Raw genomic sequence first — 12,668 nt, 5'->3', positions numbered from 1 at the left:
TTTCTACAATTTACACACACACACACACACACACACACACACACGGCATAAAGTGAAGGTAGTTAGGTGACTTTTTTTCTCATGTTATATGTATATCCCTACAGACAAATATAATGCCCACAAGTTTGTTCCCATACCTGGTAAACTGTCAAAAGTTAAGCAGTTTATTTTAAGAGCTATAATTATGTTATGCTCCACATTATTCTTATTCTTTCTCTCTATTTGGTCCAGAATGGATTGGTTTCATTGCAACCAGTGTTTCCGCAAAGATGGGGCCCATTTCTTTGTCACCAGCTGTGGCCATATTTTCTGTAAAAAGTGTATGACTCTGGGTGAGTGACTCCTTTTCAGATTTATCCCAAAATGGCTTTTAACTTAGATATAATGAGTAGTCATTTCTCTGTGTGATGTAGAATAAATGTCATTTAATAGGCATCAGTGATAATATGGATACTGTATGTAGCTGTTCATTTTGAAAATTAAAGGAATCTATTAATAAAAGTATGGAACTAACTGATTTAACAATAGTGTTACTCTTCAGTGTTTTGAGTTGTGTCAGGAAAAGTCATAATGGATGAAAACTGATGTTGATACCTTGGAGTTTCATAAGCAACTTCCTTTTCTTTATTTTGGCTGAGTATAACTAGGGCTTTGCACATGCTTGGTAAGTGCCCTACCAGGGGCTCACATCCTAAGCCCTCATACAATTCAAAACAAGGCACAATGGTTATTTTCAATAAACAGATTTTTAAAATTAGGTTTTGCTTTTTCTGTTGTTTTTGAAACAGGATCTTACTATATAGCTTTGACTGTCCTTGAACTCACAATCTTCCTGCCCCAGCCTCCCAAATGCTGGGTTTCAGGCATGTACCACCATACCCAATACCCAGTCTCTAGCACCAGTTTTATATAATCTTCACCACAGTCCTTGGTAGTAATTACTGGCAGCACTATTTTGTAAATGAGGAAATTATCTGAGAGAATAAATGATTGCCAACTTCCTACTACTATCAAATTTTAGAGTGGAAACTAAGGCCAGGTGGCGCATGGAGACAAATGCCTTTCTTTAATCACAACCCTGGAGAGGCAAAGTCAAGCAGATCTCTGAGTTCCAGGCCAGCCAGAGCTACAATGTGAGAATTTGCCTCAAGAGAGCTGAGTTTTGTTTCAGAGTAAGCATTGGGAAATGAACTGGGGCCTCTAGGATGCTAGACAAATACTCTGAGCTACACCCCTAATCACTATTTTCTTTTATTAATGTGAAAATTCTTAGGGCTGGGTAAGCTTGCATGGGGGTTATGACTTTAGCTACTAGGAAGGCTCAGTCAAGAGGGTTAGATACTGGAACAGAGGAGTTTGAAGGCCAGTATGGGCAACATACAGATTCTGTCTGAGAATAACTGTAATTATTCAAAGTCCAGAAAAAGGAATTTCCCCTACTTAGGACAGGATCAAGGAAAACACCATAGAAAGATGTTCTGCTGCAGTAGGGTTTTGAACAATAAACTGGAGTTTGCCAAGTTTGGCAAAGATCATTTTAACTTGCCACTGGGGCTGGACAGATGGCTCCAAGGTTAGGAGCGCTTGCTGCTCCTGCAGAGGATATGTGCTTGGTTCCCAGTTCCCACATGCTGCCTTCATAACCATCTGGAACTCTATTTCTGGGGATCTGATGCCCTCTTCTGGCCTCCACAGGCACTGGGCACACACCACACATGGTACATATACTTACATGTAGGCAGTTGCTCGTGTAAATAGAATAAAAATACATCTTTTAAAACAATTTAGAACAGTAGCATGTGAAGTAACATGGCATCATTAAATCGCAGTGCAGATCTTAAGCAGAGTTAAGATAGAATAGAGAAAGGTGGTGAAGGATGAAGCTAGAGGTAGGCAGTGGCAAAATGGATCCTGAACTGTTACCCTGTTGGTTCTAGAATACTGTAGAAGGTTGTTTTTCTTTTAAACAGAATTTTTTCACTTGCTTGATTTTGGCTCATACCAAGATCAAGATATAGGACAGACTGGAGAAGAAGCTTTATTCCCCAAGGAAAGAACAGTTATGTTAAATAGTATCTGGAGAACTTTTTCCTCCTGAGTAAGCCTCATGACCCTGTTGAGTTATCTGCTGATGTAATGAGAGTGTTCAGTGTGGTTACAGAAACTCACTTTGGGGCAATTGTCTCTGCAAAGCACAATGCCATATAATGCTTTTTCCTGCCATGGCATTTATGTTTTCTTTTTTCATGGATGAACCTAGGGTCTTATGCATGCTAAACAAGTATCTGTCACTGAGCCTCACCCATAGCCCTGAGACATTTACCATCAGCACCACTGCGGATACTGCATTTTATAAGGAAAGCTTAGGAAGGGCACTTTTTGCCTCTTTCAGAGTGCTTTAGTTGGTGAGAGTAGGAGAGTAGGAATATTCGCGAAGTGCCAGAAGGGGAGGATAACTGGGGAGCCAGCCTCTTATGGTACCCAGTGTGTGCCTGCTGTCAGACAGAGGAGAGACAGCTCAGTGCGTAAAAACACTAGCTGTTTTTCTAGAGAACCCAGGTTCAATTCTGAGCGTCCATATGGTGGCTCACAACTGTTCCATAACTCCAGGTCCAGAGGATCTGACACCTTCTGGTTTCCTCAGGCATCAAACATGTAAATTGTACACAGGCATACACAAAAATTCATAAAATACATCTTTTTTTAAAAGTCACATGAAGTGAAAATTATTGTACTCTTGTATTTGTCCCAGAACACTTGCAGATGTATTCCTGTACTTCTGTTGGCACAGTAGAAACTACCAGTAAACACCAGTAGTCCCAGTACTCAGGAGGCTGAGATGGGAGGGTTGCTACTAGCTTCAGGCTAGTCTGGAACCTTGTCTCTAAAACAAAGGAAAGAAGACAGAAAGGGCACAGCCCTCATACTTCTGCACATTTGTTTGGAAATGCTGATTTAGAGAACAGAGATGAAGGTAAAATATTTTTATAGCACAGTGATAATCTAAATTTAGTTAAGAATCTCTTTTTCTCTTGCTAGCCTGCTTGACAGTTACTACATACTTTAGGAAAATCTTACCTCCTGCCCTTAAAAACAAATATATTTTTTTCTTTTTCTCTCAGAAAAATGTGCTGTTTGTGGAAGTCCTTGCAAGCATCTGGCTCTTTCTGATAATGTAAGTTTTTACCTTTGTCATAAACTGCCTCATCCAGTCCCTGACCTGTAGGAAGTATAATAACACAGATAATGAGCATCTCAAAACAAAAAGAAACAGCAGATTTAAAGATAGCAGTTGTAAAAAGGTATTTATTTAATTGCAGTGTCAGTAGTCTCTTTCACTTTGTTGTGGATATTCTCACTTGTGTGTCTTCCTCTCCTCATAGCTAAAGCCTCAAGAGAAGAAGTTCTTCAAAAGCCCTGTAGAGACAGCTTTGCAGTGCTTTAGTCACATTTCTCAGGTATGTGAACCAAAAGGTGGAAAAGGCCACCTTGAATACAGCTGGCTACATAGAACCCCTGTCTCCAATAAAAGGGTGAGGGGAGCCCCCTCCCATCTCTTTTGAGACAAGGTTTGTGTTAGCCTTGGCTGTCCTGGAACTTGCTCTGGAACTCAGAAATCCACCTTCTTCTGCCTTTGCCTGGATTACAGGTTTGTGCAACCAAACACCACCAGGCAGGGAGTTTCTCTTTAAAAGGTCCTTGTACACAGTGGAGAGAAACTGCTCTCTTTGCTTTCTTGCCTGATATAAATCTCTACCAGTTAACTTTTTACTGACCCAGAATCTATGGTATGCAGTCAAAACTGCAATCTAATTGAATTTTACTTTGTAGTTCTTACTTCTAGTAACCAGTTCTTGTGACTCAATAGTACTGTAAGGAACCTTATCATCTTTCTCTGCAGACAGAGGCATTTTCTTAAAAATTGGCATGTCTAGGCCTACAAAGAATGGATTTGGTAATTTAATTTGTGACCTTTTGCTTGTAGACCTATATCCATAAATGTTTATCTTATTCTTTGTTTTTCAGTAACCTTTGCAATAAATAACCTTTTCAACTTTATATGGTGTTAACCAGTTCCTTGAATGTTAGAAAATATTTGTCTTTCCTGACATACTGGCAAATGATTTACATGATCAGGAGTAGTAGAATATAGCAAAAGGCAGTGAAAGGGTACTATCATTATTTCAGAAAGTTCCCAAGTTGTAAAGACTTTGATTTTTAAGTTTTCACTCTCTAGTTCTCTGCTGAGATGATTTTTAGTATTATGGGATACCTCTTTTGGAACAACTCTTCAAACTTTTCAAGCTAGAGAGATGGCTCAGTGGGTAAAGGCCCTTGCTGCCATGCTGGCAACCTGGGTTTAATCTCTGGATCTCACATGAACTCTACCATTAAAGTTGTTCTCTTACTTCCATGTGCATGCATGCATGTGTGGGCACACAAGATAAATACCTAATTTTGAATGATTTTATGACTTCATTTTGTTGTTACTAGGTTAGTTATTAGACCCTGGGCCCTCTGCATACTTGGCAAGTGCTCTACCACTGTGCCTAATCCCCAACTATTGTCTTTTTTTTTTTTTTATTTGCTTGTTGTCCTCAAAGGGAGCCTTTCTTCTACCCCCCTCTTCGAACTCACAGCTGTATACTGTGTATGTGTGCTCCGCATGTGTTAGGGAAAGGACCATTGCATACCACAGCAAAAATGTAGGATGACTTGTAGGAGTTGGTTCTCCTCTTTTTCCAGCACGTGGGTGCTATGGATTAAATCCTGTCATCTGGTTTGGTGGCTAGTGCCTTTTCCTACTGAACCATCTTCTGGCCCAGGGAAGGTTTCTTGTATGCTGTAATTCACTGTGTAGCTAAGGATGGCCCTATATTTCTGGTCCTTTTTCCTCTACTTGCATACTGAGAATACAGGAATGTCCTGCCACGCTAGGTTTACATGTGCTGGGAATAGAACCCATGGTCTTACACATACTGGGCTAGCACTTAATCACCTGAGCTCCAGCTCCAACATGTTAGCTTTTTGTTTTTGTTTTGTTTTGAGAAAGAATCTCACTTTGTAGGCAAGGCTAACCTTAAATGCACAATCCTCTTGCCTATCTCTTGAGTGCTGTACAAGGCATTTAGTAGAGGCATGTGCCAAGAACCATACTTGGCCTTGATATTCTTTTCCTTATTCTTTTGTGTGGTGTTGAACCCAGAGTCCCACACATACCAGGCAAGCTCTCTATCAGTATCAGTTGTTAAGAAAGCATTTTTTTTTTTTTGAGACAGGCTTCTTTATATCCCAGGAGGGCTTTGAACTTCCTAGATAGCCAAGGATGACCTTAAACTTATGATTGTTTTTCCTCCATTTCCCAAGAATTGGGATCACAGGCAAGTCCCACCACAACCAGCTTACGTATGCCTTTTCTAAACTGGAAATACAGTAAGCAGAATTAAAGCTTTGGCTGTAGCTGTCTTAGTCACTTAGATGAGTTATTATGTTGAGATATATTCAATGTTGTTAGTAGATAAAAATCCAGCTGAGACCCAAGGAGAAATGTAAAAGAGGTCACTTGAACAAGAGAAAGAGTGGCACTTTGGTTAATATTTAACCCACGGTTAGTTAATGATCAGTAAAGAAATTATGTATAGTCTAAATCTTAACCTGCCTAATCACGGGACCAATTATACATGGTCAAATAATCAAGGTAAAATAAATAGAAAGGGCCAGTTAATTATCACTTTGGTGGTGGGTCAGTTTGGTTAAGTAAGCAATCTGAAAATCTATTTTCCTAATCAGTGAAGTTGAATAACTAATGTGGTGCCTACCCCTAAACAGTGTCATTCAGGCTTCTGCTTAAAGTCTCTTTCCTAGAAGGATCTTCCCTAGCATTGTAGAAGCTGTGCCAGCATCTACTCTGTGTCTGTGTTTTTATTACAGCTCCTGTCTGTTGTCCTGTGTGCTTGTTTGCCTCTGAATCCTGCACTGAAATTCAGCTCTATGAGGACAGAGATTTGGTCAGATTAGTCTGTTGTTCTCTTTGAATAATTTCTAATACTGAATAAACATCTAAAAACATTGCCCTTAAATGAATGAATGGACTGTTGCTCTAAATGTCCATTTCTGTTCTCTATAATGACTCAACAAGGACATTTTTTTTTTCTGCTCTGTTCTAATTCTTGATAAAGCTTCCTGTTTTGAATTCTTGACTCTACTCTAAACTTTCCAAGGGAGTTGAAGAGCTTGTGAGAATCTGCTAGACCATAGACCCCCATCTTTACTCACAAATAGGCACTTCCAAATGCATGCAGTAGTGTGGTTGTGTCCCAGTCACTGCAGGATCCCCAGGAGAACTCTAAGAACCACTACACCCAATGTAGAGAAACAAGAGTTTTATTTATTTGGGTCAGACTTGGATGCCAAACCTTCCTACTGCGCAGGACAGGAGTGTGACCCTGCGCCTAAAGGTTTTGGCATTTTATACAAGCATAATCAGGGATTCTTTGGATTTTAGGGTAACAGGGGAGGTGACAAGGGAAGTCATTTTTTAAACATGATATCCTTTGTTCAGGCAGTGGAGCAGAATCTCACAACTGGGAGGGGGAACTCTTGTGACCTGGGAAGTAACTTTATGGTGTGATCAGGAACTAGTGTGTCTGTCAGGATGCTTGATTATCCTATTTTTATGGCCCAGACTTGGGATCCTTATCTCTTCAAGGATGTTTGGTCTTCTTCACTCCTCCCAAGGGTAGATACCTGTTGCACTGGGATGTGCTTAGCTGTCTATCAGTGAGAGTGCCAGCCTCAGTGACAGTGGGGGGGAAGGGAGGTATGTTGTTGTTTGTCTATTCTCAAGCCAGCATCTGTTGTTCCCAGGAGGTTTTTGTTAGGGAGTGTCTTTATGAAAATGGGGATAGCAAGATCAAGTCCTCTTTGAAAGGCCAGGGAGGGAGGGGGAACCCTGTGTTAGCTTTGGGAAAGAGCAGGGGGGAGGGAAGTTCTGCCAGTGGCAAGAAAGTATAGAGGACACATCGGTGTTCCTTCTCTAGTAAAGCCTCCCATGATTTCTGTAACAGAAGTTTGTCTTGTTTCTTGTACCCTATATTACTTTTAACTCTGCAAAATACTTAACTCTAAAAAATGATTTATTTCCTCACATATCTGATTGATCTGTTTTTCTCACTTTTTAAAGGCAGATGCATCTTTGTAGCACTTAATGTCTAACTAGATGTCTGACCTAAATTATGTTCATAAGAAATGCTTTGTAGAGGCAGGTATGATGGCAAAAACCATTGAATCCCAGCACTGGGAAGCACAGGGAGACCTCTGAGTTTGAGGTCAGCCTGGTCTACATAGCAAATTCCAGGACATCCAGGATACATGGAGAGATCCTGTCTCAAAAAACAAACAAATAAAACAAAACAAAAGCAGAAATGTTTGTAAATGAGCGAAATATGAAGACAGTTAAGAGGAAGCTTATTCAGAGAGTGGCGGTGGTGGCAGTGCAGCAGTGGCTGGTCCAGTTGAAAGTCCATCAGCAGTGGAACCAAGGCGACACAGGGTCCAGTTAGGCCCTGTGCCCACAACCACTGACCTTCGCTGACCAGCCGGGCTACAAGCAGCTGCGGTTTTGCGGCGCCTTTCGCTGCATGGAAGCCACTTCAGAACTCGGCCTCCCGCCAGTCAGGAGAGACTCACCTCCATCTTGGTTTCAGACTCCAGAGAGATCGGACAGACTGAGGTACACAAACATAATCCGAGGCCAACACCACGGGGGTCTGAGCCCGACGGGCGTTGGCCTGCACCCAGGCCCTGGGCTGTTCGGGGGCCATCCGGGTGCCAACCCAGCCAGGAGGTTTTTTTGCCCTGGCCGGCATGCGCGCTGCCATTTTGCCTACAGGACGCCAGAGAGCTCTGGCGGGCAGAGCCAGCTAACAGGCATAGCCTGAGGCTAACAAAGCGGGGGTCTAGGCCCCAACAGGCCCTGGACTGACCCCAAGAACTGGGCGGCTTGGTGGGCCATCTGTGTGTCAACCCGCCCAGAAGGTTGTTAGCCCAGCAGATTCTCCCGACGCTTTCAGGGAGCGCGAGCGCGCACGCCCGCCATCCCGGTCACCTGGCAGACCCAATTAACAGTCATAGCTCGAGGGGAACTTTGCTCGGACCTTGGCCTCCCAGGCTTTTGCCTGGACTCAGGGCCTGGGCAGCCAGGCTAACCTTGTGTGCGCCAGCCCGGTTGGGGGATCGGCTGCCCAGCGGAGTGATCAGCACTCAGGGGAGGTCCCGGCAGCATACACTGTCGGCGCTCCCTGGGGGTGCACATGGGCTCCATCTGGTCCACAGACATAATCTGGGGCAAAGCACACTAGACCTGCAAGGGCACCCAAGAGGAGGACAGCACAGCAGCAATCTACGACAGGGGAAACCCAGCCATATAGTGTTGCAGTAATAGCCCCAGAGCCCCTCAGGAGGCCCAAACACCAGCCAGGGACAAGACCAACTAAATCCAGAGAACAAGATGGCAAAGGGCAAACGTAGGAACGCTACTAACAGAAATCTAGGCAATATGGCAGCATCTGAACCAAACTCTCCAACATCAGCAAGTCCTGGTTATACCAACACACCAGAGAAGCAAGATTTGGATTTAAAATCACTGATCATGATGCTACTAGAAGAACACAAAAAGGACATAAATGAATCTCTTAAAGAAATACAGGGGAACATGAATAAGCTAGAAACCCGTATAATGGAAACAGAAAAATCACTTAAAGAAATGCAGGAGAATAAGTAAGGCTCAAGAGATAGAAGCCAATAAAGAAGAAAGGCAAAAAAACCTTAAAGAAATGCAGGAGAACTTGAGTCAAGAGGCAGAAGTCATGAAAGAGGTAACACAAAAATCTTCTAAAGAATTACAGGAAAACACAAACAAACAGATGGAACTGAGCAAAACCATCCTGGATCTAAAAACAGAAGTAGAAACAACTAAGAAATCACAAAGGGAGACAACTTTGGAGATAGAAAACCTTGAGAAGAAATCAGGGGCCATAGATGCAAATATAAACAACAGAATACAAGAGATGGAAGAGAGAATTTCAGATGCCAAAGATACCATAGAAACCATTGACTCAACAGTCAAAGAAAATGCAAAATGCAAAAAGCTTGTATCCCAGAACATCCAGGAAATCCAGGATACAATGAGAAGACCAAACCTAAGGATTATAGGTATAGATGAGAGTGAAGATTTACAACTGAAAGGGCCAGCAAATATCTTTAACGAAATTATGGAAGAAAACTTTCCCAACTTAAAGAGAGAGATGCCTATGAATATACAAGAAGCCTACAGAACTCCAAACAGACTGGATCTGAGCAGAAATACCTCTCGCCACATAATAATTAAAACCCCAAATACACTAAACAAAGAAAGAATATTAAAGGCAGTAAGAGAAAAAGGCCAAGTAACATATAAAGGAAGACCTATCAGAATCACACCAGACTTCTCACCAGAGACCATGAAAGCTAGAAGATCCTGGGCAGATCTCATGCAGACTCTAAGAGAACACAAATGTCAGCCAAGACTACTATACCCAGCAAAACTCTCAATCACAATAGATGGAGAAACCAAGACATTCCATGACAAAACCAAATTTACACAATATCTTTCCACAAACCCAGCTCTACAAAGGATAATAGGAGGAAAACTCCAATACAAGGAGGGAAACTACACCCTGGAAAAAGTAAGATAGTAACCTTCCTTCATCAAACCCAAAAGAAGATAATCACTCAAATATAAAAATAACATCAAAAATGACAGGAAGTAATAATCTCTATTCCTTAATATCTCTTAACATCAATGGACTCAATTCCCCAATAAAAAGACATAGACTAACAGACTGGATAAGGAAACAAGACCCTACATTTTGCTGCATACAGGAAACACACCTAAATGTCAAAGACAAAAACTACCTTAGAGTAAAAGGCTGGAAGACAACTTTACAAGCCAATGGTCTCGGGAAACGAGCCGGAGTAGCCATTCTAATATCAGATAAAATTGACTTTCAACCTAAAGTCATCAAAAGAGACACTGAGGGACACTTCTTGCTGGTCAAAAGAAAAATACACCAAGAAGAACTTTCAATTCTGAACATCTATGCGCCAAATGCAAGGGCACCCTCATTCGTAAAAGAAACTTTACTAAAGCTCAAAGCACACATTGCACCTAACACAATAATTGTGGGGGACTTCAATACTCCACTCTCGTCAATGGACCGATCAGGAAAACAGAAACTAAACAGGGACACAGTAAAACTAATTGAAGCTTTGGACCAGTTGGATTTGACTGATATCTATAGAACATTTCACCCTAAAGCAAAAGAATATACCTTTTTCTCAGCACCTCATGGTACCTTCTCCAAAATTGACCATATAATTGGTCACAAGACAGACCTCAACAAATACAAGAAGATCGAACTACTCCCATGCCTCCTATCAGATCACTATGGTGTAAGAGTGGTTTTCAATAGCAACAAAAACAACAGAAAGCCCACATACACATGGAGGCTGAACAATACTCTACTCAATGACACCTTGGCCAAAGAAGAAATAAGGAAAGAAATCAGAGACTTTTTAGAATTTAATGAAAATGAAGGCACAACATACCAAAATCTTTGAGACACAATGAAAGCAGTGCTAAGAGGAAAACTCATAGCCCTGAGTGCCTCCAAAAAGAAAATGGAGAGAGCATATACCAGCAGCTTAATGACACACCTGAAAGCCCTGGAACAAAAAGAAGCTATTTCACCCAGGAGGAGTAGAAGACAGGAAATCATCAAACTCAGGGCTGAAATCAATCAAGTGGAAACAAAGAGAACCATACAAAGAGTCCAGGAGCTGGTTCTTTGAGAAAATCAACAAGATAGATAAACCCTTAGCCAGACTGACCAAAGGGCACAGAGAAAGTATCCAAATTAACAAACTTAGAAATGAAAAGGGAGATATTACAACAGAAACTGAGGAAATCCAAAAAATCTTCAGATCCTACTACAAAAGCCTATACTCAACACAACTGGAGAATCTGGAGGAAATGGACAATTTCCTAGACAGATACCAAATACCAAAATTAAATCAGGACCAAATAGATCATCTAAACAGTCCCATAACCCCTAAAGAAATAGAAGGGGTCATAGAAAGTCTTCCAACCAAAAAAAGCACAGGACCAGATGATTTCAGTGCAGAATTCTATCAGACCTTCAAAGACCTAACACCAATACTCTTCAAACTATTCCACAAAATAGAAACAGAAGGAACCCTACCCAATTCCTTCTACGAAGCCACAATTACGCTGATACCAAAACCACACAAAGATCCAACTAAGAAAGAGAACTTCAGACCAATTTCCCTTATGAACATCGATGCAAAAATACTCAATAAAATTCTTGCCAACCGAATCCAAGAACACATCAAAACGATCATCCACCATGATCAAGTAGGCTTTATCCCAGGGACGCAGGGTTGGTTCAATATAAGGAAATCCATCAATGTAATCCACTACATAAACAAACTCAAAGAAAAAAACCACATGGTCATTTCATTGGATGCTGAAAAAGCATTTGACAAAATTCAGCATCCTATCATGCTTAAAGTCTTGGAAAGAACAGGAATTCAAGGCCCATACCTAAACATCGTTAAAGCAATATACAGCAAACCGGTAGCCAGCATCTAACTAAATGGAGAAAAACTTGAAACAATCCCACTAAAATCAGGGACTAGACAGGGCTGCCCCCTTTCTCCTTATCTTTTCAATATTGTACTTGAGGTACTAGCTCAGGCAATTCAACAACATAAGGAGGTCAAAGGGATACAAATTGGAAAGGAAGAAGTCAAACTATCATTATTTGCAGATGACATGATAGTCTACCTAAGTGACCCAAAAAACTCCACTAGAGAACTCCTACAGCTGATAAACAACTTCAGCAAAGTAGCAGGTTATAAAATCAACTCAAGCAAATCAGTGGCCTTCCTATACTCAAAGGATAAGCAGGCTGAGAAAGAAATTAGGGAAATGACCCCCTTCACAATAGCCACGAACAGTATAAAGTACCTTGGGGTGACTCTTACCAAACATGTGAAAGATCCGTATGACAAGAACTTCAAGACTCTGAAGAAAGAAATGGAAGAAGACCTCAAAAATTGGGAAAACCTCCCATGCTCATGGATCGGCAGGATCAATATAGTTAAAATGGCCATTTTGCCAAAAGCAATATACAGATTCAATGCAATACCCATCAAAATTCCAACTCAATTCTTCACAGAGTTAGAAAGAACAATTCTCAAATTCATCTGGAATAACAAAAAACCCAGGATAGCTAAAACTATTCTCAGCAACAAAAGAAATTCTGGGGGAATCAGTATCCCAGACCTCAAGCAATACTACAGAGCAGTAGTGTTATATAAACAGTGACCGGCAGGCAGATCAATGGAACAGGATTGAAGATCCAGAAATGAACCCACACACCTATGGCCACTTGATCCTCAACAAAGGGGCTGAAAACATCCAATGGAAAAAAGATAGCCTTTTCAACAAATGGTGCTGGTTCAACTGGAGGTCAGCATGCAGAATAATGCGAATTGATCCATCCTTGTCTCCTTGTACTTAGCTCAAATCCAAATGGATCAAGGAC

General features: G+C 41.3%; 1 protein-coding gene across 1 annotated transcript in view; it reads left to right on the top strand.

Moving 5' to 3' along the window:
* Positions 1-232: 232 nt before the first annotated feature.
* The window catches only part of Rnf212b (ring finger protein 212B), a 44,381-nt gene continuing 31,945 nt past the window's right edge, over positions 233-12,668 (top strand). Inside the window, exons 1-3 of the mRNA XM_052191479.1 lie at positions 233-332; positions 3,123-3,175; positions 3,384-3,458. Coding sequence (XP_052047439.1) covers positions 233-332; positions 3,123-3,175; positions 3,384-3,458 — 228 coding nt within the window. The remainder of the gene's footprint in view (positions 333-3,122; positions 3,176-3,383; positions 3,459-12,668) is intronic.

This window comes from Apodemus sylvaticus, chromosome 8 (assembly GCF_947179515.1).
Source record: "Apodemus sylvaticus chromosome 8, mApoSyl1.1, whole genome shotgun sequence".
NCBI classification, from domain to species: Eukaryota; Metazoa; Chordata; class Mammalia; order Rodentia; family Muridae; genus Apodemus; species Apodemus sylvaticus.
This window is presented reverse-complemented; position numbering and strand designations above follow the sequence as displayed.